The sequence below is a fragment of the Agelaius phoeniceus genome, chromosome 9 (genome assembly GCF_051311805.1).
Source record: "Agelaius phoeniceus isolate bAgePho1 chromosome 9, bAgePho1.hap1, whole genome shotgun sequence".
NCBI lineage: Eukaryota > Metazoa > Chordata > Aves > Passeriformes > Icteridae > Agelaius > Agelaius phoeniceus.
Genome location: NC_135273.1, coordinates 18,324,702 through 18,346,471, shown reverse-complemented (window position 1 = coordinate 18,346,471; position 21,770 = coordinate 18,324,702). Strand labels below are relative to the sequence as shown.

The following is a 21,770-nucleotide window of genomic DNA, read 5'->3' as shown; positions in this document are numbered from 1 at the left end:
GGCGACATTCACAAAAAATGAGCAAACGGCTGCTGAGCAGTAGGAATCCCTCGTTTCCCCCCGCGCCGCCGGGCCTCGGCCTCGCCGGTGCCCACTAGTGTCCGCAGCCCGCCTGGTACTCGGCACCCCCCGCCCGAGGCAGCCGTCCTTCCCCGCACACAACGCAGCCTTTCAAAACGAAATAAAAATGCTCATAGCGTCAAATTCCCTCGGTGCCTCGAGAATATCAGATTGTATTGTAAGACTTCGCGATAAGACGTAAGACTTCAAGGGAGTCTCCAAAGCAAAGTAAGGCACTGCCGAGAAAAAAATCACTATTTTTCGATAATGTGCACTGCCCTTCTCTAGGCTCTGACATATCCTGTGCTTGTGCGAAGAGAGATGCCCTGCTCATCTGCCTCCTCCAAAGGGCCCGACGAGAGGGCACGTTTTAATGCTAGGTGGGCGTATGTAAAAGCAAGGACACGGCTGAGTTCTGCCTCGGTCGGAGCTGGGCAGAAACACCCTGGGGAATGTGGGGCTGTGTCTTTGCCAGCGCCCCTTCCCTGCTCCTCCATCCCCTGCCAGGAGGGCTGGGCACGGCGGGAGCTTGGGGGCCGCCTCTGCAGAGCCAGAGCCTTCAGTTTCAAACAAGACAGGTTTTCCGAGCGGCCTGAGCCCCTCCTGTGGCTGTCACACCCCGGGCAGGCCTGTCCGGCCCCAAGCCCGAGCGAGGTTTGTGTGGGGCCAGGAGGGGCGGGCCGGGCCGGTGACCCGGGCACTCGGAGCCATTTGATCGGGTCCTCCTCGAAGGAAAATCACATCAAACACTAGGAGAGCTGACTGTAAGGTGTGCATCTCACCCTCCTTGGGGCACAGGTTACCTTAGTGTACCATCTCACAGTGCTTCAAGCTCCTGTAAGGCAGGTGACCACATCTAATGGTTCCTTCTTACACCTTCTGTTGCTATTTGCATAAAGGCTGCAAAATTATAAATTCTTGCGATATGAAGTGCAGTGGGAATTGTCCATCCCAGTTTCCTGACACCTGCATCCCAAATCAGGTGATATTTCCCAAGCAGTATTAGGAGATGCCACCACCACACCGGTTCCTGGGCGGGCGGTAGGATGCAGAGCTTCCAGGGTGGCTGGGCCGCTACCAAACCCCCGCTGCCCTCAACAATGCTGTTCCTTCAGCCCGAGCTGAATTTTAAAAGAGAACAGGAACTCTTGAGCTCATCCTCTATAATCCCTGTATCACAGAACACAACGAAAGTGGTTCGCCCTCATTATTGGTATAAGATTACTCTTCAATTGCAGTGAAAATCCATCCTTTCAAAAGCATTAAAGGGTTGACGTTTCTTTTCCTGATACAAGCCCATATTCAGATTACACGGACACTAATCAAATAACCCGGGTTATTTCATTTGTCAACATGTTCATAAAAATCTTCTACCAGGCGTTAAAGGCATTTATATGGAACGACATCTTTCAAAAGCAATGTCGCTAGTCCAGATTTAGGGTATATTTGATTATGACAAGACGTTTGATGGTTTTATTTTGCATACCAGCTGTGCCACAAATCATTTCATACCTCAAAGTCCTAATTTTTATCCTGCGAGTATTTTCTACGAAGCAGTTGTTTTTATTTAAGCGGCTCTTGTCAATACCTGCAGCTCCGAGAAGAGCCTTCGATTCAAAAGCGTTCTCAGATGATCTAAAGGACAAGTGGGAAGGCGGCTTTGGAGATGGTTTTGTTTGGCTTATTTCGGCGTGCGTGTGTGTGGTTTCCCGCCCCCAACTTTAAAAGAAACTCCTCGGTTCATGGTACCGTTAGAAGGGGAATCCCGTCCACCTTGTGGCTCCCCGGCGCTGCTGTCCGCAGCCGCTGCGGGATGCCTTCCGCTCGGCCAGGGCTGCGGGCCCCCGCGGGCGGGGTGGCAGCGGCTCCCGGGGGAGGGCTCCGCCTGGCTGGCGGCGGGGGTCGGGGGCAGGAGCTGCGGTAGGCGTTTCCCGGGGTCTGCTCTGGGCGGGGAGCCGCGGCGGGAGGAGGGTGCCAGCGTGCTGGGGCGGTGCGGCGGCGGGGGGCTGCGGCGCGGCTGCTGGGGGGCCGGGCGGCCCCTGCGGTGGGGTGAGCTGAGGTGAGCTCTCCGCGGGCACTTGTCCGTAGCGGGATCCTGGCAGAGGGAAGGGGCGCGGCGGGACCCCCGGCGCCGCAGATCCCCCGTCCCCTGCGGCGGGACCCCCAGGTGAGCGGGGCCGGGGCAGAGGGGCCGGGCGGGGGTCTCGGCGCGGCCGCTGCCCCTGCAGAGCGCGGCGAAGCGCAGCAGCACCGTCCGTCCCGCCCGGCCGCGCTGCGCTCCCCGAGCCGCGGAGCTACCGGGGCCGGGCCGGGCCGGGGCCTGCGCGGGGGTCCCCGAGCCGCCCCGGCGCTGCCGCACGGCCGGGACCTGCCCGGGGACAGGGACAGGGCTGGGCTGTCACGGGCCCGGGAGTGCCGGGGAGCAGGTGAGGGCACCGAGGTGACCTTTGCTGGCTGGTGCCTAACCCTGGCCGTGCCGCCGCCGTTCCGGTGCGGCTGCGAGGAGCCCGGGCAGAGCGGCCGTGCCCGCCGGGCCCGTGCCCACCGGGGCTGTGCCCGCCGTGCCCGCCGGGGCTGCCGGGGCCGTGCCGAGCGGAGGGGGAGGCGGGTCCCCCTCGGCAGCCCCGGCGGCAATCGCGCTTTTCCTCCCTCCCGGCTCTCCTCTCGCCGAGAACTCTCGAGCATCAGTTGCTCTTTTTATTGGTTACAGCGCTCCTCATCCTTCCAACTTCGACAGGTGATCAGAGCATCGTGGCTGTTCTAGGTACTTACCTAGGGTCTAATTGCTTTTATGAAATTGATGAACTCTGTTTGGAATAGCTGTCATTGTTCTTCTCTGTGTGTGTGTATTCCTTATATCATGGATATTCATGTAGTAGATAGAAATTTCTTACTTAAGGTAGGAGCTGCTATTGCTGTCACTTTAAAATGTCACATTAATCTTTAAATTTTCAAATCTTTATATTAAAAGGTTTTTGTAGGAATTCAGTCCACTGAAAATGTTTGAAGCATTTTAATGACTTTTTTCTGTGAACTGACAGCTACTAGTTGAAAGAAATGTCAATAGAAACTTACTGGAAGATCAGATTTTTTAATAGTTTTGTATTTTTAGTATAGTTGCTTTCAAATAAAAAGCAGTTGCAGTCATGCATGAAATTCAGAAATGAATAATCAATTATGTCTCAGGAGCTTTCCCTTATTTTTGGCTTTTAAAAATGTAACACTTGACAGCTTTTGTTACCATGTATTAAGTATAACTGGTACTAGAGAGAGGAATAGAGCCATTTATTTTGGCGGTAGAGTGATTAAATTTATGATTTTTAATGTATAAAACTACACCAAAGCATAAGCTGTTATTTGAAAATGCAATTATTTTTTTGTATTCAACAATTTTCCATTATTTCAAAGCAAAATAAAGCTGCCTTATGGAACTCTACAGAGATATAATTTTCTAGAGAAAATAGTTTTGTAGCCATAGAAATATTAATGTAAAGTCAAAATATTTAGATCCTGTTAGCTGAATGTAATATAAGCAGATGAGAAAATACAAAAATAAATTATGCGTAAGAATTACAGAGTGTACCAAAGATTTTGCAAAAGAAATTAGTTGGATAACTCCTAGTATTTACAGATGGATATTTCCATGTCTGTAATGCTGTGATTCTGTTAATATAATTTTCCTGCAGCGCAGTCTTATGTTACCTGCAATTGCTATTGATAAACACCAGGTCAAAGAACAAAATATTTGGTTGGAAAACAAACTATTTCAGGTAAGACCTGTTTTAATTTACAAAATCACTTTCAATTAAAAGGTTTCATTGTAGTGAAAAATAACTTATGTTGCTTCCCACAATTTCACCTTGCATAGTGTCCTTCAGCTCTGTCACTTGCTTTTATTGGAGTTGATATCATGTAGTAAGTTTGGCACAATTGCAAGTAAGATTAATGTAAGTTAATGCCACTTAGTACTGTTGAAGAAATCTTCAGCACCAGCCATGTGGAAGTAACTGATCTTTGTTTAAAAATATTTCTTTTAAAATACAAATTATGAACATGCAAAATCACAAAAAATAAATAGGTGTATGTATGGCTTAAATAGGTGTATGTATGGCTATATGCTCAGCTATGAACACAGGTGTATGTGTATAAATGTTTCCATCTTTATGTATGTGCTTACACACCACATGTATATGCTTTTCTGTCAGAAAGAAACATTTGAACAGATATAACTTTTTTTTAAAGCTGCCAAAATCAATAGCAGGACTCTTAAATAGGATCATATCTTAATATATCTTTAAATTGAACCAGATAAAGTAACTTTAAAGAATTTCTGAAAAAGAGACATCAATATGAATTGTATGAAGAGGGAAGACAAGTATTTGTGACTGTTTTCACAAGTTACACATTTTGGTTCAGTCTGTTTGTGTTTGGTTCAGCCTGTTTGTGTTTCATTCATGCTGTTTGTGTTTGGATCATGTTGTTTGGTTGGCTGTTGTTTCTCCATTTGCTGTGGCTGCATACAGGGAATGGTGGTTTTGTCTGCATGGATGCCCAGGTGAAGGAGCCAATGCACAGATCTGTGTCAGAACAAATGTGTTAGCACAGATTACTGTGGTCAGGGCTGCTGTTTACGTGAATCAAGGATTTTGCTGAAAGCAGGCACACACATCTGTGTGACAAGTAACTTTCCTAGACTGTGTGACAGATGAATGGTTGACTTCTTTGTTCCCCCTCTCATGGAATAACATTTGCTTTCTGTTCTTTTTGGATGTCCCTGTAAAATTCAAACTTCCTGTGATGTTTCAGAGCATTATGTCAATTGCTGAATGGTGAACAGTGCCAGAGCAGCAGGTGCAAAACCAGACCAAGTCTCTGAGGTGACCACCAGAGCAATTCAGGCCTGGATATGAGATACTGTGAGCTCTGAACTGAAATGTACCCATACAGTGTATGGCATGTACAGCTGTATAAGCAGTTGAAATTATGTATTCATAACGTTCACAGTTTGATATTCCTCAGTCCTGGCTGAAAAATTAAAATAAGCTCCCTTTATTCTACAGAAACCCCTTTTTTTCCTTTATCCTACAGAAACCCTGGTTTTTTAGGTCTTAGGCCTTGAAACCACAAGAGTGAAGTGGTGGATAAATGCACTGCTTCAGTAAATAGAACAGCTGTAAGCCAGTGAAGAGTCAGCCCTTCACACAAAAATAAAGTCTTTGAAAGCCAGTGGACTATGGAGCTGTAGTCATCTCCTCTTTATGCACAGGTGGATTGTCTGATTTATGAGTGACTTGTACAGCCCAGTACCATCCAACAGGGTCCATTAGATCAGACACAGTGCCAGACAGAAGTATTCATTCTGTCCTTGGGACCAACCCAACTAGAAAGGAATATTGACATTTTATGTATCATGAGGCCAAGTTCCTAGACCCAGTCTGTTTGAACTACCAGGATTGCAGAAAATAAGTGTACTTCATCCTTTCCAATGGATGCAGCATGTTATTACTGTTGCTCATTGTCCAGTTTGAAGTATCAAGAGTTTTCCCAGTGCTTGCACTCCATTTCTTGTTGTTGAGCACTGGAAGAGATGGAACAGAGACATCAGTGGCCCTGTTCATGTTCTGTCAGATTCAAAACCTCCAGCTATATCCAAGGAGGCTTCATGGGGAACTGTGCAGAGACTGATGCATCACACATCCCAACAAGGGAGTATTAACCAGGCTTTCCAGATGTGTGGGATAGCCCATTCCTTTCCTACCTACCACATTTCTGGCCATGGAAGAGAGTGGAAGTAGAAATAGCCCAGCCTATTGGTGCTGGGCTGCCATTTGAGAGCCAGTGGGGTGAGGATATGTGACTCTGCTGGGACTTGTTCAAATCACAGTTATTTTCTCATCAAACCAAATTTGATGCTCAATCCCAGGCATTTTGTTCCTGGATATCGGGTAGAGACTGGAAATTGCATCCTCTGGGAGACATAATGTATCTTCATCTGCTTTGGAGAGGGAGGTCTGTGTGTCTGTGTGGCAGCTACCATGCATCAGGAGAGAGGCCACTTCAACTTCCCTATTCTCAGAGAAAATAAGAACAGACCTGAAAGCTTTTCTTTTAGTTTCCACTTCCAAATGGTTCCTGTGTGTCATGAGACTGGTTGAAAGCAAATGTGGAGCTTGAGGTATTTGTTCATTTCCAATCAGCGATTTTAGCTCTGTCTTCTTCATTATTCCCACAGAAGTTTGAGAGATTGTTCATAATAAAAAGATTTGGCAGTTTCATGATTCACTAGGCTGGGTATCCAGCCAAGATATAATGATGGTTCATCAAAAGCTGTCAGCCTACATTGCATGTACTGGGGATTTCAGATGATGGAAGACAATTTGAAGACCACACAGCCTTAAAATAGTAAGAACTGGAGAACTGGTCCCTGAAGGTATGGGGATGGTACAATAACAAAGTCATGAGCACCCCATAAAGTTGAAGGTCTCTAATTCACAATAAAACCTCCAAAAGGGCCCAGTTTCTAAAAGGTCAAACTAGACACCAAACTCCACACCCTGAGCTGCCTCCTCATAATTCCTGAACAATCTAGGCAGTGAGCTTCCCTATTTCTACTCATTATTTTTAGGTACTTGTCAGGTTAGAGTTGTGCAGCTGCTGTACAGAGAAGTGTGAAGAAAGAAAGCTGGGGAGGCCTGGAATGCCAAGGGAAGACCACTTCCATGCATCAGGCTAGTTCAGTCCCGATTGTATTCCATTCCTCCAGATTCTGTTCATCTCTGCAGTCAACAAATTCCTCCTTGATGCATAGTTGTATTTCCTTCTACTTCTTCCCAGATGCCTAGCTCAGGTAAGCACATCAGGCAAGTGTGACTGAATCATGCCAGGAGAACAGGGGATGTGTTAGATGAGCAGTACATCAAGAGCAGAGAGGAACTGCTGAGAAGAGATGTACTCAAAATATGCCCCAACTGTAGCCCTGGACTGCAAAAAAAAGGGTAAAAATTCCAGTTTCCAGGTTTAATTATTGTTCTCTCATTGACCTCATCAGTGCTAATGAGGCTGTTTTTAATGCATGGATGTGACATGGCTCACTGGAAGGAAAGGGACCTGTGGATCAGCAGCCTTCTTGCTTCTCTGCAGGATCACCACTGGGATTCAAATTGTGACCAGTAAAAATGGGAAGAGGAAGGATCATAATCAAAGCTCAGAAATTCGGGGTGTATTATGTCCATCTCAAAGATGGACAGGTTGCTAAACCTGAGACTCAGAAATGAGTGACATATGAGTAGTTTTTTTTTAAATGCAGAGAAATTCTTTCCAAGGTAATCCAAGATCTTTGCATACTCTGCTAGAGGTACAATATCTGTCTGAGGGATAGCAAACCAAACCCCCAGATGGCTTTCTTCATCCCAGAAAGGCTGGGAATGGCAACACATAGCTGTATCTCCAAGTGTTTTTGTACAATTTTCTTCATGTGTATGGGATTTTCAGCAGTGAAGGTGCAAAGAAATAATTTTGTGCTCAGAAAGACCTGACTTACACCCAAGCTGAAGCACATAAAGTTTGTCTTGCAGTAGCAGTGGGCTAAAATAAATTACTTGTTTAGACTTTTCATACTTTTAAAGGACTTCTCAGCTTGTGATTGAATTTAGGAAACAGGGTTTGGTTTCAGGATTTGTTTCATGGGTTCCGGGATTATTTTTTAAAGCAAGAATTCTCCATTCTTTTATTTGATTCCCTGCCAGTTTCCTTCAGTTTTTTTGATTTTTCTGCTTTGCAGTTCACAACTTAAATAAATGGAGAAGAAAACCTGGTATAGAAGAAAAGCAATTGTATAAAACCCAAGAATAGATTTTCTCACTTTTCTATTTTGTATTCCCTTGAAATTTCCCTCATGTGTAAAGAATCCTCAGTTTCTTATAACAACAGAAAATAATAAATGCTGCAGACAGAACCACTCTGTCTGCATCAGCTCAATTCCTTTATTTTCTGTAGTTTATTATGCATGACACTGCACGTCTGATCATGGATTCCTCAGGCCAACAGACCTGCTATTGAAATCAAAGGCAGTTTTGGCAGTGGCACTGTCACAGGTTATGTGCTTCAGGGAAAATGCCATCACACTTTGGAGCAGAAAGGAGTAAGTTAAAAGGTGAAGGAAATGATGGCCCCAGTATTTAATATTTCTGTTTCATTTTTGCTTTCAGTTTTGTTGACATGGGAAACACAGAGCTATAGTGTTTACATTAACCCCTGCTCTGGGGAAAGTCTGGAGTAGATACAGAAATGGTTGGGAAGACAGTGGGGTGATGGTTTCCAGGATCAAATACTTTCAATTATTTTTTAAAAGTATCTTCTGTGCCATTTTTTTTCCAGATAGGATAATTGCTCTGAAAGTGATATAAATATATGCAAATTAATCTACAGTTAAAATGGAAGTAAAGGTGAAAGTGAAGTAGTTACTGACAATTTTGAAAATCAAATTAATTTTGAAGAAATCCTTTTTATTACCTGCTTGTGTTTTTGACTGTGAAGAGCAGAACTAGCTAAATAAGTTCTGGCTGAAACCGTTCCCCTCTTGCAAATGTGATTAATTTGTTTCCTTCCCACTTGCATAGTTGATCATAATACTGAGCAGGGCTACCAGTGCCTTTGGGGCCACTAAGAAGCTCCAAACGATGCCACAGTTCAGTATGGTCACTGAGGCAAGGAGAATTGGGTCATGTCCTTTGAAAACAGAATTCAGGGGAGTCCTTGCTCAACTCAGTGCTTCTACATTTGGGAATTTCCAGACATTTCTTAGGAGAGCTTGCAGTGACATCTGAAGGCCATGCAGTAGAAAACCAGGGATCTGAAAATTCCTTTATTTTCCTCTCTGGTAACATGTTTTTCTCATGAGGTACAGGAGCTATGTAAACACATTTCAGGAAGGTAGAAGTTGTATCCCTAATTAGTTAATGGGATGCTATGCAAGTGCTAGGAAAGGGGGAGAGACTAGGAGAAGGCTATCTTTGGAGTTCCAGCTTGGAAGAACACTCAGGAAACCAAAAGCTGACTAGCAATTTGTGTGCTGTTCTGGAGGCAAGCAGGCTGGGAGCATTTGCTGTGAGCATCATCTATTTAATGTGCTTTTTGATGGAACATTCCGAATTGCATAATCCATAGGGAGTTGCCTGCCCATAGGTCCTTGTTCTTTGACAGATCTGTCACACTTCTCAGAAATCAAGATGCAAAATCCATCACTCAGGGACATGGTATATGTGTATCAGATACTGTCTGGGGGATGAAGAGTCTATTAAACAGCAAGTCCCTAAACTCATCCATATGAAGAATTCCCATCTGTGACAGATAGAATATGGAGAATACCCATAACAGGTGATCTGAGTCTAATGTGCTACTGAAGCACTATAAACATTCATTTTATTTCAGCCTCTCAGAGATGTCTGTGGGTGATTCCAGAGGGATAGGAGCTGCTCATGCAGACCCTGAATGGGAACAGCAAGATCATATTGTATGGGGGGGGGGTCCTGGGAAGCAATGGCACTCCCAGCTCTGGCAGTTTGAGGCAAGCATATCATTGCCTGCAGGATGCAGAACTGAAGATCTGACCTTCACAATGAAGCCTGTGGTACAGTTCTGTAAACTTTGCTACGTAGTAGGAGAAGAGTGAATGAAGTTATATGTACAACAGCTAGTGAATCTGTAAGAAATGAAGGCACAGCAGATTTATTGCTCATTAAAGGAGGTAGCCAAAATGTGGAGATCAATGGCATTAAGACAAGGGTAATCCATTGTGTGAAGTCATGGGGAACAGTCATTCTCTGTTATGAGAATTTTCTCTCTTCTTCACTCACTGGAAAGAATGTGAGTGATTCACCTACTTCAGCCTGTCAAATTAAAATATCAGGCATTCTAGCATACCTTCTTCATTTCTCATTATGAGTCCATTTCCAAGTTCTTAATTAATTTTCTTTGACTATGGAGACTGTTGGCAAAAGTGTGAGATTTGCATTGAAACCAAATTTTGTAATTAAACAAGAGCTCAAGTACTGGGTTCATGGTTTGGTCTAGAATTCTCATTCAGGCTCAAGTCTGAAGTTCCTGAAAACTTAAGGGAAGTTTTATTAAAAAAACCTCTAAACATCTTGACTGTGGCTGAAATTTTGGCTTTAGATTATAACCAGATAAAAAACATGTAGAGGTTCAAACTTACATCCAAATTGAGGGGTATTTCAGATTTTTCAGATTTATATTCTGGCCTATTTATGCATTTTTTTTCCTAGCCAATTTCTGCTGTCTGTTTTGAGTGTTGTGGGTGCTGCTGCTTTATTTCAGCGGCTCTGAGATCTCTGCTGGTGGTTTCAAGGTATGAGGTGTATCCATTGACTATTACACAGCCTTCTGCACTGGCAGGTGCCACAGTGTAGTCACATCCTGCTGATCCTCTCTGACAATCCAGCAGGTGCCCTCTGGCAGTATTTCAGTTTTCTGTGGTAAGGGCAGCAGCTACCAGAGAACCCCTACTGCCCCTCACCTGTGCAGGAGGCAGGACTTGTTCCAGTTCTGCCCTGGATGAATCTGCACTTTGGAATGGAGACCCCTGAACGAGGGCAGGTCAGAAAACCCACAGGATGCAGCACATCCCTTTGCAGAGGTAGCAGCTCAGGTTTGAAAGCAGTACAGTCATGTTTGCTCACTGTTATCCCTCTGCTGGTGAGCTTGGCTTAGTGACAGAAGCTGAAATCTTGTGGATGCAGAGGGAAGAGCTTTCTCATGCTATTTGAAGACTGCAGAAAAAGATTCACCCTTTTTCTTCTAATGATGTTGCAGAGGATCCCCACTCTCCACTCTAAGTACCAGTAGCACGTCTTCAGCCAGCACTGCAAAAAGCCAACACTGTAGATTTAAATGACTCTCCCTACCTGACATAACCCTGACCAGACCCTGTCAAACCCAGTAGCTGAGGAGGCACCCAAGCTGCTGTTTGAGCAGAGGCTGGCAGAGAGAATGACCCACTCCGGAGAGAAAGGATTCCTGCCTGACAGGGTGCTCAGAACCTGGGGCTGCACATTGCACGGACAGCAGCGGAGATGGGGCTGTCCTGCTTCGCGGGACACTGTGTGATGCTGAGATGTGACACTAGATGGTGCATTCGCCACGTGGTTGGAAAAGAGGGCTCTTCCCAGTGCCTTTGGAGCAAGGCTGACGGTCACTGTCCCATCTGCTGCGTAATCACAGCACATCCTTCCCACAGCTTTTCACAGAAGTGACCCTTCCATGCAAGAGTCAAATTTCGTGCTCCCACAGCTGCCAGGATGGCACTTTGAGACTTTGGTACTTACACATGTAGGTTTGGGGATTTCTTGTCTGAGCACAAATTAAGTTAACAAGTAATTTAGAAACAAGCAAACTTTATGTTATATTGAGTTCAAGGGATGCTTGAGGTTGGATAGAGGGCATGTGTTATCCCACTCTGCCTTGGTTGTCTGGTTTAGGCCTTCCTCCTTCTGATGTTTATACATACTGAATGTCTGACCATGTATTTTATTATTTTTAGGGTAGGGTCTTAGACCTTGCCTACAAGGAATAAATTATACTGAATTAACTACCCTGATTTAGAAACTGATTTAGTTAAATCAGTGCAACTCTCCTGAGCACTTTATACCACTTCAGTTTAAGTCATGAGTCAGTGAGTAACAAGTCAATTCTGTTGGCAGAGAGTGAGAAAGATTAGACTCGATCTTCAGCCCTTCTATCTCAGTATTTATTAGGCTAAGGCCTTTCAGGGCTTGTTGCTGTTCTCTTTAATTTTCTCTGCCTAATGGACCTGATCCAGCTCTTGATGGCGTAAATGAGGGGTTTTCTATGGCCTCCAGCTGGGAGCTGGAGATGGCAATATCTTTATTAGAAACCCAGAGAGGCTTAGAATGACAAATAACTCAAGCTTGTCTTCTCCTTGCTACATACTGAGTTCTCACATTGTGGCTCATATTGCAGAAGTTGCATCTACAATGACAAATATATTATTCTACGTTCAGGGCTGGAAAATTTATCCTCTAAAGAGAGGAATCTCTACTAACATTGTGCTAGGAGTATCACTATGCAAAGAGTCATAATCTGATTTGATTTTCTCAACAACAGCAGACAACATATACTTTGAGGCAGGATGAAAATAGTTCTTTTGAGGAATTTCCACAAATTTTGTGCATTATGGTTGGATAGACTCAGGGCTCAGGTTATTCCTGGTTTCATAGCAGCTTAAACAGAAACTAGACTGATGTTGCACTCAAGCAAAAAAAGCACAGCTTTTTCAAAATGTGTTTCAAAAAGTCTTGCTTTATTTTTTTGCTGTTCTCCTTCTCTACCTTTCTTCACACTTCTACAAAATATAAATAATAAGAAGGATATCTGAGAATATTCTTAAGAATATGCTGAGTTCTACTCACTCAAAATTTTGCTTATTTTTCCCAGATCTTCCTACTTCTGTCTGTAGAGAGCAGTGGTTGAACTCTTGGACTGTCTGCCTATTCCAGGAAGAGTAATTCACTTGTTTACAAACCTAAGACTTTGGTTTAGTGCAAAATAACCTTTCTCATTCTGAACTGGATGCTAATAAAGCTGTAAACTCTGTAAGCAACAATATCCTGTCATACTCTAACAATTCACCTACAGATCCTGGAAATCTTTGTATTTGAAGTAGTGATGCCACCTTCTACTTCTGTCTCTGTGCCAAATGTGATTTCTTGTGTTTTTTACAGGTTTATAATGGAACTTACCTCTTTGCCCAAATTCCTTTGGACAAGTGACAACAAGCTTCTGCATCACCATCTTCCAGACATACTGGCTACTGTTCATACCACACAAGACATCCCTGAAGAAGTTGTTTTTGGACCATGCATGCTCCAGAACACCCTGCTGGACACTGTAGCTTTCATTGCTCTCAAGTGTTCTGACAGACGGAACATCCACTATGTATTTAAGGTATGAGAAAAATATGAATGGGTAATGTTAGACCTATCAAAAAGAGGTACACCATCCCTGAGAAGGTAACTTTGCAAGGGGTAGGTTTTTGTTTTGTTCAGCACAAGTAACAGCTCCTTCAAAGAAAGGGCCAGTGCATTTCTGATTTATGAGCTGTAGACTGGAAAGACCTAAGGAAAACTCTGTCCTTTGCAGGAAGAATACAAAGTCCCACTTCTATGCTGATGGGTGATGGCCTGCTTCAGATCTGCCTTGGAATACAAGGGAAGAGGGACAAACAGTTCAGTAATCTCTAGTTCAGCTTTTTTCAGGACAAAGGAGGTTTATCAGGAGGTGAGAGCCTTGTGAGAGCAGAGAGGGAAGACTGTGGCATTGCACTGATTCGTGCAGGTGGTACATTCACAGCATTTATTTACATATCTAGACAACGGCTACCCCAGTGTGTTCAGTTATCCTTACAAGTGAAACCACAGGGGCAGTCAGACAAATAGCCCACACACACTTTGGGCAGCCACAACTTAACTGCTGTGAGTACATGGACTTCCTAAAGTCACTTTAGATCTGAATGTCTGTGCTACAGCTACACTTTTCAATCACTGTAGGGAAGGCAGAAACCCCTGGGTTGTAATGGACTGTTAACTCTCAAGCTCTAGTTCCCCAATTTTTTTTTTTGTTTTGTTTCATAGCCACTGTTTATCATGCTGACCACTTACCCTGGCTTTCTGGGTCTTGGAGTGCCTTTCAGTCACTGTTGGTCTAGATGAAGACAGGGAGGTGTTTTACAGTGTGAGGAAAGCCAATTTCCCATATTCTATGGCATGGATGGATCTGGGAGAGATTCAGGTTTGCCTAAGATTCCTGTGCCCTGGAGGAGAGAAATCCCAAGGCATATGTGTAATATGGAAGATACAGTTGTTGGGAGATAACCTGTTCTACACTTCTGATTTAAGATGGAGAAGAAGAGGCTTCAGGGTTTATCTGACTGTTTTGAGTCTCTGGCACAAGTTTGCTTTCTTGGACAGTGTTATTAGTACTCCAGGAGACCAACAAACTCTTTGGAGAGAGACCTGCCCTGAAGTAAGGCTTTATTTTTGGAATATTTCTGTATTTCTCCGGGGAGTTTTGAATTACTGTAGAGAGAGCCTCAAAGGTTTTCTACATTGGAAGAGCCCTCTAGAGGGATGGCTTTAGTGTTTTTCTACACTTGAGCTAAGTAATTGCTATGCAGCAATGAAATTGGATGCCTGAGTTGGCTCAGCTCTCTGTCTTTTGGCAGTAAATACATGAAATTCTGTGCAAGTAGCTGTTTCAGATGCAATTGGTAGTCCCATATCCTGTTAACTACTCATAATTAAAAGTAAACCTCCCAGAAATCAGGAACTACCATTAGGCTCCTAAGTGTGTGTAGTAAATAATTAAAAATTCAATCATGATGCTATGTTGTCATCATGACACTGAAGTGCAAAACAAAAAATGAGTTTTGCTCTGCTGGGTGTAGTACAAACAGAACACACATGAAAATGAATTGGCAAGGTGGATTCGTTGCAACTGGGATTTCTGTTCATTATTGTTCATCAGCACTCCTGCAAGACTTTGGGGAATCTTATTTCTAACAAGGGTTTCATCATCTTGGGCTTTTTTGTTTAGACCAGAGGAGAACTTTATAATCTTTTTTTCCTAATTTTCTTGGAGACCTTAATTTGATCTCCTTGGCCCAGTTTGTACACTTGGGCAAAGAAGATGCCTTGGCAGCCATTGGCACCGGTAGCTCTTTTCACTGATTCCTCTGCCCCTTACAGTTTCTTGGGGGTTTCAAGGAAAAGCCTTATTTTCTCTCTTCTCTTCCAGCATCTCCCAAGGGAGCCACATTCTCCCACAGCCCAGCTCTGACTGAGATGCTGGGCTGTGAAGGCCTTACCTCATATATGGGTGCAAAGGGTCCATCTGGGCGATTGACACCTCCAGGAGAGGGTGCATTTGCCGGGTTTATAGTGTCTCTAAACACATGGAAAAACTAAAGCTGGTTCATGATTCTAGCTGGCAGCACCCAGATCTTATCTTACATCTGGTACTCCTCCTCACCTACTTGAAGCTGACTGAGCTCTTTCCCTGGAGTCCTGGAGGAACTGTGCTCCCTTTGACTTTGCTTAGAGCACCGGGTGGCTGCTCGGAATTTCTGAAACACAGCAACTAAAATATGACAGCCTCTGTCATAGCTGTTAGTTACAGCCACTGTGTGTGGGTGGGTGTTCCTGGGTTGCTGTCAGGCACTTGTATTTCTCAATCATTGTTAATTGCCATGGCATTTAGAGAGAACCAGTTTCAGGCCATGCTAATTTATTTTCTCTCTTACACTAAATAACTCTCATCCTAATGGTTTTTTAATGTTTCATTCTTGTATCCAAGCTACTAATGTGATCAAACTTTTCACGTAGGTAATAGTCAGTTAAAACCAGAGAAATAGTTAGCCAAAATACTGTTTCTGGTACCAAATACCAAAGAATGGCTGCCCTGCAATTAGTGGAAAACAAAGAGCTATACATTGCTTGGGGTGAAATTTAGATCATACTTGTCATTAGACATTTTTCATTTGCAAACTTCTTCCTTTCTAAACAATGACTTAGTGCTTCAAAAATTAGTTTTTATGCATATAAATGTTGCCTTTGACCACCCTGTGTTTTTAACCTTCAAGCTATGAAAATATTCCCTTTCAAATGTTGCAGAGGGCACAGACCTGCTGTGGTAAACACCAAGGAAAAACCTATAAAGAAATAAATAATTCCCTATTCCGTGTAATAAAGTAAGTAATATTGGAGTCACACACTGCGTGAGGAAGACAATGCCACATGTTCTGTACTTATATTATTTACTTGTCAACCTGTGACTAAATGACTCAGGAGTCCCGTGGAGTAAAAATTATATGTGATTTAGGACTATGCTGTAATATACATACAGAACAAAAATTTAATTTGAGCAATAGACTTAATATTATTTTTTTAACTTTTTAGTGCCTGACCTGAGAAATGTTTTTAAACTTAATTTGTTTGGTATATCTGCATGCCCACAAATTGAAAGCAAATCAACCCGTTGCAGCTCTCAGAAATTGTTGAACAAAAAAAACTGATCTGGTGAGGTTTTTCTGTTTAGATACCTTGAAATTAATTTAATTAATCTAGTAAAGGTAAAATATAATTTTATTTCTGAAAAAAGAGAAAGAGATTATATAAATGCTTCTTAGTTGTATATATTAAAATCTGTATTTTATGTAATCTAGCCAAACATATATGCAGATGTTTACTTGGGGTATTGAATCAAATAACCATAACTTTTCTTACACCCTCTGATCTGTATCCTCTTATGTCACTGAAAAACTCCACATGCAACTGTCCTGAGTGTATGTTCATTCCCAGTTTCCCACTGCACTGATCTGCACATCTCTCAGTCCCCAGGTCACAGCACTGGCACATCTCCTGACTCATATCCCCTTTTCATATCCCAAGGATGGAGACCCCTTCTTAGAGAGGATCTCACCCCCTGTACCTCTGTGATCCACACCTGGCACAGTCCCATGGGATGTGTGCACAGGACAGGGCTAGGGACTGACCAGCACAGCAGGCCTGGCTTTGCCAGGGGAGGCTACTCATGAGCATTGGTGTCCCCTCCTCCTTCCCACACAGCTGCATCCCAGAGCTCTCAGCCCCCACGCTGGGGAAGCCTTCTCCCTGGGATGCCTTTGGATTTGGTGACACTGGCACATGTGTTGGGCTCACAGCTTTGTCATATGTGCTCAGTGCAAGGCTGAGACCAGGCTTTGTTCTTCGATTGGGGGCAAATCTTGCTTTGGGCCTCGAGACCTGTGACTTCCCTTCTTTGTGTCCTGTCTCACAGGTGGATGTTACATCTGTGCACAGTCCCACAGGACTGCCTTGGATGAGACTTGTACAAGCAGCTGCCCATAGCAAGGAGCAGAACTTGGAAGCTTACTTGGAAAACAGTCAGTTATACTATCGCTCCACCAGGAAAATCAGCAAAAACGAGGAGCTGCTTGTCTGGTATGATGAGGAGCTTTCCAGCCTCTTGGGTTTCAATGAGATAAAAGCTCAGAGGCCCCAGAATGGTAAGTACTGAATTGCTGATTGCAGGGGTCACTGAGGACAGAAGGGAGTCTGCATCTTCTTTAGTATGTGGTTGTCTTGTAATAACACAAAACATGTGCAAATCCTTAGCTGGTCTGCTAAGAGAAAAGACCTTCTGCTTTGAGGTTTGAGCTGGAGGCACAGAGCAAGAAACAATTTGCCATTTTTAATGCCATTCTCATCGGTACTTTCTAGCAGAGGATGGTGCACTAGGGATTCATGCTGAAATTCTTGAGCTATGCAATGGAAATCTATGCACTTCAATAACTTAGAATCCTAAAAAGTCTAAAGTATCAGTTGGAAATAGGCCTTTTTTAGCTCATTGACAAATCAGGTATAGGCTAGTGTTCAGCTTTAATCTTGCAAATGAGCAGATCTTTAAAAATACATAACAAACCTAACAGTATTGCATGCAGCACAGTCTGCCTACTTAATGTTGGACACAGTGGAAATGACGAAAAGAACAAGCTTCAATTTCTGAGATGTTGCTGGAAATTCATTGCTCCAAAAGAAGTTGACCTAGAATTTGTTACAAAACTAAAAATCCAGATTACAGAGACACTAAGGAAGTTAGTCAGGTCCATACAAATCTGATTTCAGCTGTCATTTTTTCCAAATTTTACCTGGTTAGACTGGAAGAAAACCCTTTCTACATTCCCTTTAGTTGATTTAAACAAATTTTATATAGATTTGTTAGTAAAGGCATAGGTTGGTAAAGATATGCATTAGCAAATTCATATGGTAATGTGCTTGTCTGTAAATGAATATTAAATTAATTCAGACACATTCATAGCAGGAACTGACTAAATCATTCCAGCTGGTTTCAGTGTATTCTGTTAGTTTCTGTGTGGACACACACTGCCAGCCCTTTGGATTTACCAGGGAAGAGTGTTACTTGCACAAGAAACACTATATCTAGACTCAAGACTTTAAACTCACAGGTATAATGCTCCACCCATTTCAGCAGCCTTATTTTCTTATAAAAAGTTCAGCTTCTGTAGTTTGTGAAGTGATGTAAGCTGTGCTGAGTCCCAAATTAGGAATTTTTCATTCTACCCAACCAATTTATGAAGTTTCCTATGTATCCCAGGCCTCAGGTGCTGTCTGGCATCACTTGCATTGTAAAACTGCTGTGTGGTGAAATAATGTAACATGGATATAATTTACAAGGGTTAAGGTGTACCATATTTGTGTGTTGATTGCTGAATTTTGTACCATCTGTTCATGGGCAGTCAATCATCCCAATGAACCAGAGGTGCAGTAGGTCTGAAGACCACAAGGAAAGAGTGTTCCTTATTCCTCCTGCCCATCACTGGCATTGTTTCAATTTGAACATCATTTTCTGTGCCATAGACATTTGTGCCTTAAGGCATATAACAGCTTGCCAAATAAGCATGAGTAAGGGCTTCAGGCATTAAGGTCGGATGATTTTTGAACAATATTAAACTTCCAGAGTATCCTAAAAATAGAATAGAGAGTCATGTAAAAATCTTTGAATCCTGGTCTAAAACTCATTATTGCTTGGATACATAGTGTTTAACGTTCATCCTGAATGAAAGCCAGTGACTTAGTTAAGAAATGTACACCCAAATCTGGGTTTAGACTTCAAATCATTATAAAGTCTAAATGGTTTTATCTAGATCATGGTGTACTGGCCATTTTATGTACTTTTATGTAATATAATTACATTTTATGTAATAAAATTTAGGCTTGAAAGTCTAAATGGAATATTTCTGCCAGTAGCACGGAAGCATGGAAGCAAATAAGAATGAACCATTTTGCACAACAGGAAGGGACCTGATTCTGCCCTGGCATTAGTTTTACCATGTGTAACCTTGTATGACACAAGAGGGGTTTCTGGGTTTCTGTTTTTTTTGTGTCAATGACAGGATCAGGATCTGCATCCACCCATGATTCCACCTTTGCAAAACTCATCACTTGTTGTCTGTTTCTGCAGAGTTGAGATGCCAAGAGTGCGACCGAGTCTTTAAATGTGAGCATTCCTATCTGTCCCATGTCCGCTTCCTCTGTGTCCCAGAGAAGAGTGCTCTGCTATGGAGAAACTTCCAGAACCCTAAAACTGAAAAGGGCAGCCTAGCTGAGCAGACCACAAATTTCCACAGTCTGGCAAGGGACCTGGAAGTCAAAATGGCAGCTTGTAAAGATGATGCACATGGTGTTATTGGAGAAAGGAGAGCGAAATCTGAAGAGGCTGAGAGCAACAGGAGCAGGAAAACAGTGCTGTTGGAGAAAACCAATAACTTGAGTGAGGAACGTAACTGTGGGGGCAAGGAAGAGGTTGGGGGAGAGCATGCATTGGCTGGTTGTTTCAGGAAGCTTAGTTCAGGGAGGCAGTCAGCTAGGAAGGATGCTTTAGAGCAGAAGCAGAGTGCTTTCACTGAGGTCAGGAGGATGAAAGAGAAGCTGAGGAATGAGAGACTGCAGGAGCCAGAGCAGGAGGATGGCATGGCCCCACTTGGTAAGGAGCAGGTGTCAAAGGAAGTGTTGCTGAACTCCTCTGGTAGTGCATTCTCCTTTGTTTGGCCCACCAGAGCTCGAGGAGAACAGAAGAGTGCTTTCAGCAAGCCCAGTAAGTGCGTAACAGAAAGAGCTGCAGTAAATTCCTCTCATCCCATGAGTGAGTCAACAAAAAGCCTGGGGGAGCTGTCTGGCTTCATTGCCACCGCAGACATCATGTGCTGCAGCAGTCTTCTCAATTCCAAGTTCTTTGTCAGTGATTTGTGTAATGCTCAGATGCTGCAGACAAGCATCACTCGGAGCAATGTTTTCCCATATACCTCAGAACCGTGGCTCAAGCAAGCAGGAGGACAGTTACAAAACACCACCACCACTTCCTCCTCCTCCTCCTCCTCTTCCTCCTCCTCCTCCTCCTCCTCTTCTTCCTTGACTCTTCTTCCCCCCACCTTCACATCCTTTGGAGTGGCTGCCCAGAACTGGTGTGCCAAATGCAACCTGTCCTTTCGCATGACATCTGATTTAGTCTTCCACATGCGGTCTCATCACAAGAAAGAATATTCCTCAAGTGAATCCCAGTGCAAGAGGAGGCGGGAGGAGAAGCTGACGTGTCCCATTTGCCACGAGTACTTCCGAGAACGCCATCATTTATCCCGGCACATGACTTCTCATAATTAGAGCTGTGCAGGCAGATGTCACCAAGGGACCCCGCAGGTTGGATGAAGAAGGGAATGATAGTTCACTTAAATCTATTTCTTTTTGAGTTTACATTAATTTCTTTCAGGAAATCACTGTTTACAATAATTTATAATAGATGCTTTGCGAAAAAAAATATTAAATGTTTACAGAGTCTGTGTGGGTTTTAAGTCTTGAAAACTCAACCTAGCCCTTGTCAACCTATTTTTGAGGAAATAAAATAGTGAAAAGAATCCACATGCAGTGTTAATTTGCAGAGTAGGGACAAAATTATAGATTTGCAAACAGAGTTGTCTTTGCTTATATTTGATTTGCTGGTGTCTGTGCAGTACAACAAATACAGAAATAACAACCACCTAATTGAATGAGAAACTTTTAAGCATTAGAAAAATCAGAGCTTATATGTCAAAAGAAGATAAGTTACTATTTCTAGCAGAATTGGTGGACTCTTACTCCTTTATGTTAGCTGAATCAGCTCTCTTACCAAATTTTTAAGTTAAAAACTGACATTTTACCATCTCCTTGGCTTTGAAAGGGACCTGAGTTTTAGACTGTTTGAAATCTGTGATTGTAAACAACTGACTGGCAGACTGCCAAAGAGGATGGAACTTGTAAAGCAGAATATCCAAGTTCTGTTCCAGGCTCTGCTGTTTTTTGAAATGTCTTTTACACAGTGAAATCAATGTGGGTCTGTATCAAAATGTGAGCTGTTGTCAAATATTCTAAGACCTGTGTGACTTTAATAGGCAGACAGATCTGATGGGAGTAGAGTTCATCCTGTGGTTTTCAGGTTTTGGATATACCAAAGGAAGCAGGGTATCTGAGTTGAAATTAGCTACTGATAGATAGAATCTGCACAATTTAATTGTAGATGATAGGCTCTGTTCTGATAATTGCTAGAAGAGAAACACAAAATGATACAGGTGTACATGAATTGCACTGCATTGCACCACCTTGTCTGTCCTCTGGTTTCTACATGAGCCAATTCCACCTTTTTAAAAAAGAAAGTGGCATATTCTTTCTCTTGCCTGTCCATGAGACACTTTTCTTTTGTCTACTTTTTTTTGAGCTTTGCTGAGTCTTAGCAGTAAATTTATGCTGCTCAGAGTGGGAGGAAACACTGTCTATTGTTACTGCAGCCCATCTAATTAGCCTTTCATTACTTTTTAAATCCATTTAGGGGCTTGATTTTGATAGTTTATGCCACTTTGTTCTTCAAGCAATCATTTATCTTGTATAGTATTTTTTCAGGTTATCTGATGTTTTGGTGGCTTGCCTTTGAACCTCACCTGCCTCATCAAGGGCTACTATTCTCTTTCAGTTAGAGAATGATCAGAAACCATTCATTTCCCAGCTGAGGGTAAAGGACATTTCAATATGCTCTATATGTTCCACTGTACTGATGATATACTCCAGTGGCTT

General features: G+C 43.1%; 1 protein-coding gene across 5 annotated transcripts; it reads left to right on the top strand.

The window, feature by feature from the left end:
* Positions 1-1,885: 1,885 nt before the first annotated feature.
* ZNF488 (zinc finger protein 488) lies at positions 1,886-20,581 on the top strand. 5 transcript variants are annotated; one of them, XM_077183116.1, is made up of 4 exons: positions 1,886-1,980; positions 12,819-13,041; positions 16,930-17,158; positions 19,135-20,581. In XM_077183116.1, the coding sequence occupies exons 2-4, from the start codon at positions 12,826-12,828 to the stop codon at positions 20,328-20,330; spliced, it is 1,641 nt and encodes a 546-aa protein (XP_077039231.1). In that variant the 5' UTR covers positions 1,886-1,980; positions 12,819-12,825; the 3' UTR covers positions 20,331-20,581. The 5 variants fall into 5 exon arrangements, with proteins under 5 accessions (XP_077039231.1, XP_077039227.1, XP_077039228.1 ...); XM_077183112.1 differs by lacking the exon at positions 1,886-1,980 and adding an exon at positions 2,027-2,227; XM_077183113.1 differs by lacking the exon at positions 1,886-1,980 and adding an exon at positions 2,045-2,119.
* Positions 20,582-21,770: the final 1,189 nt, after the last annotated feature.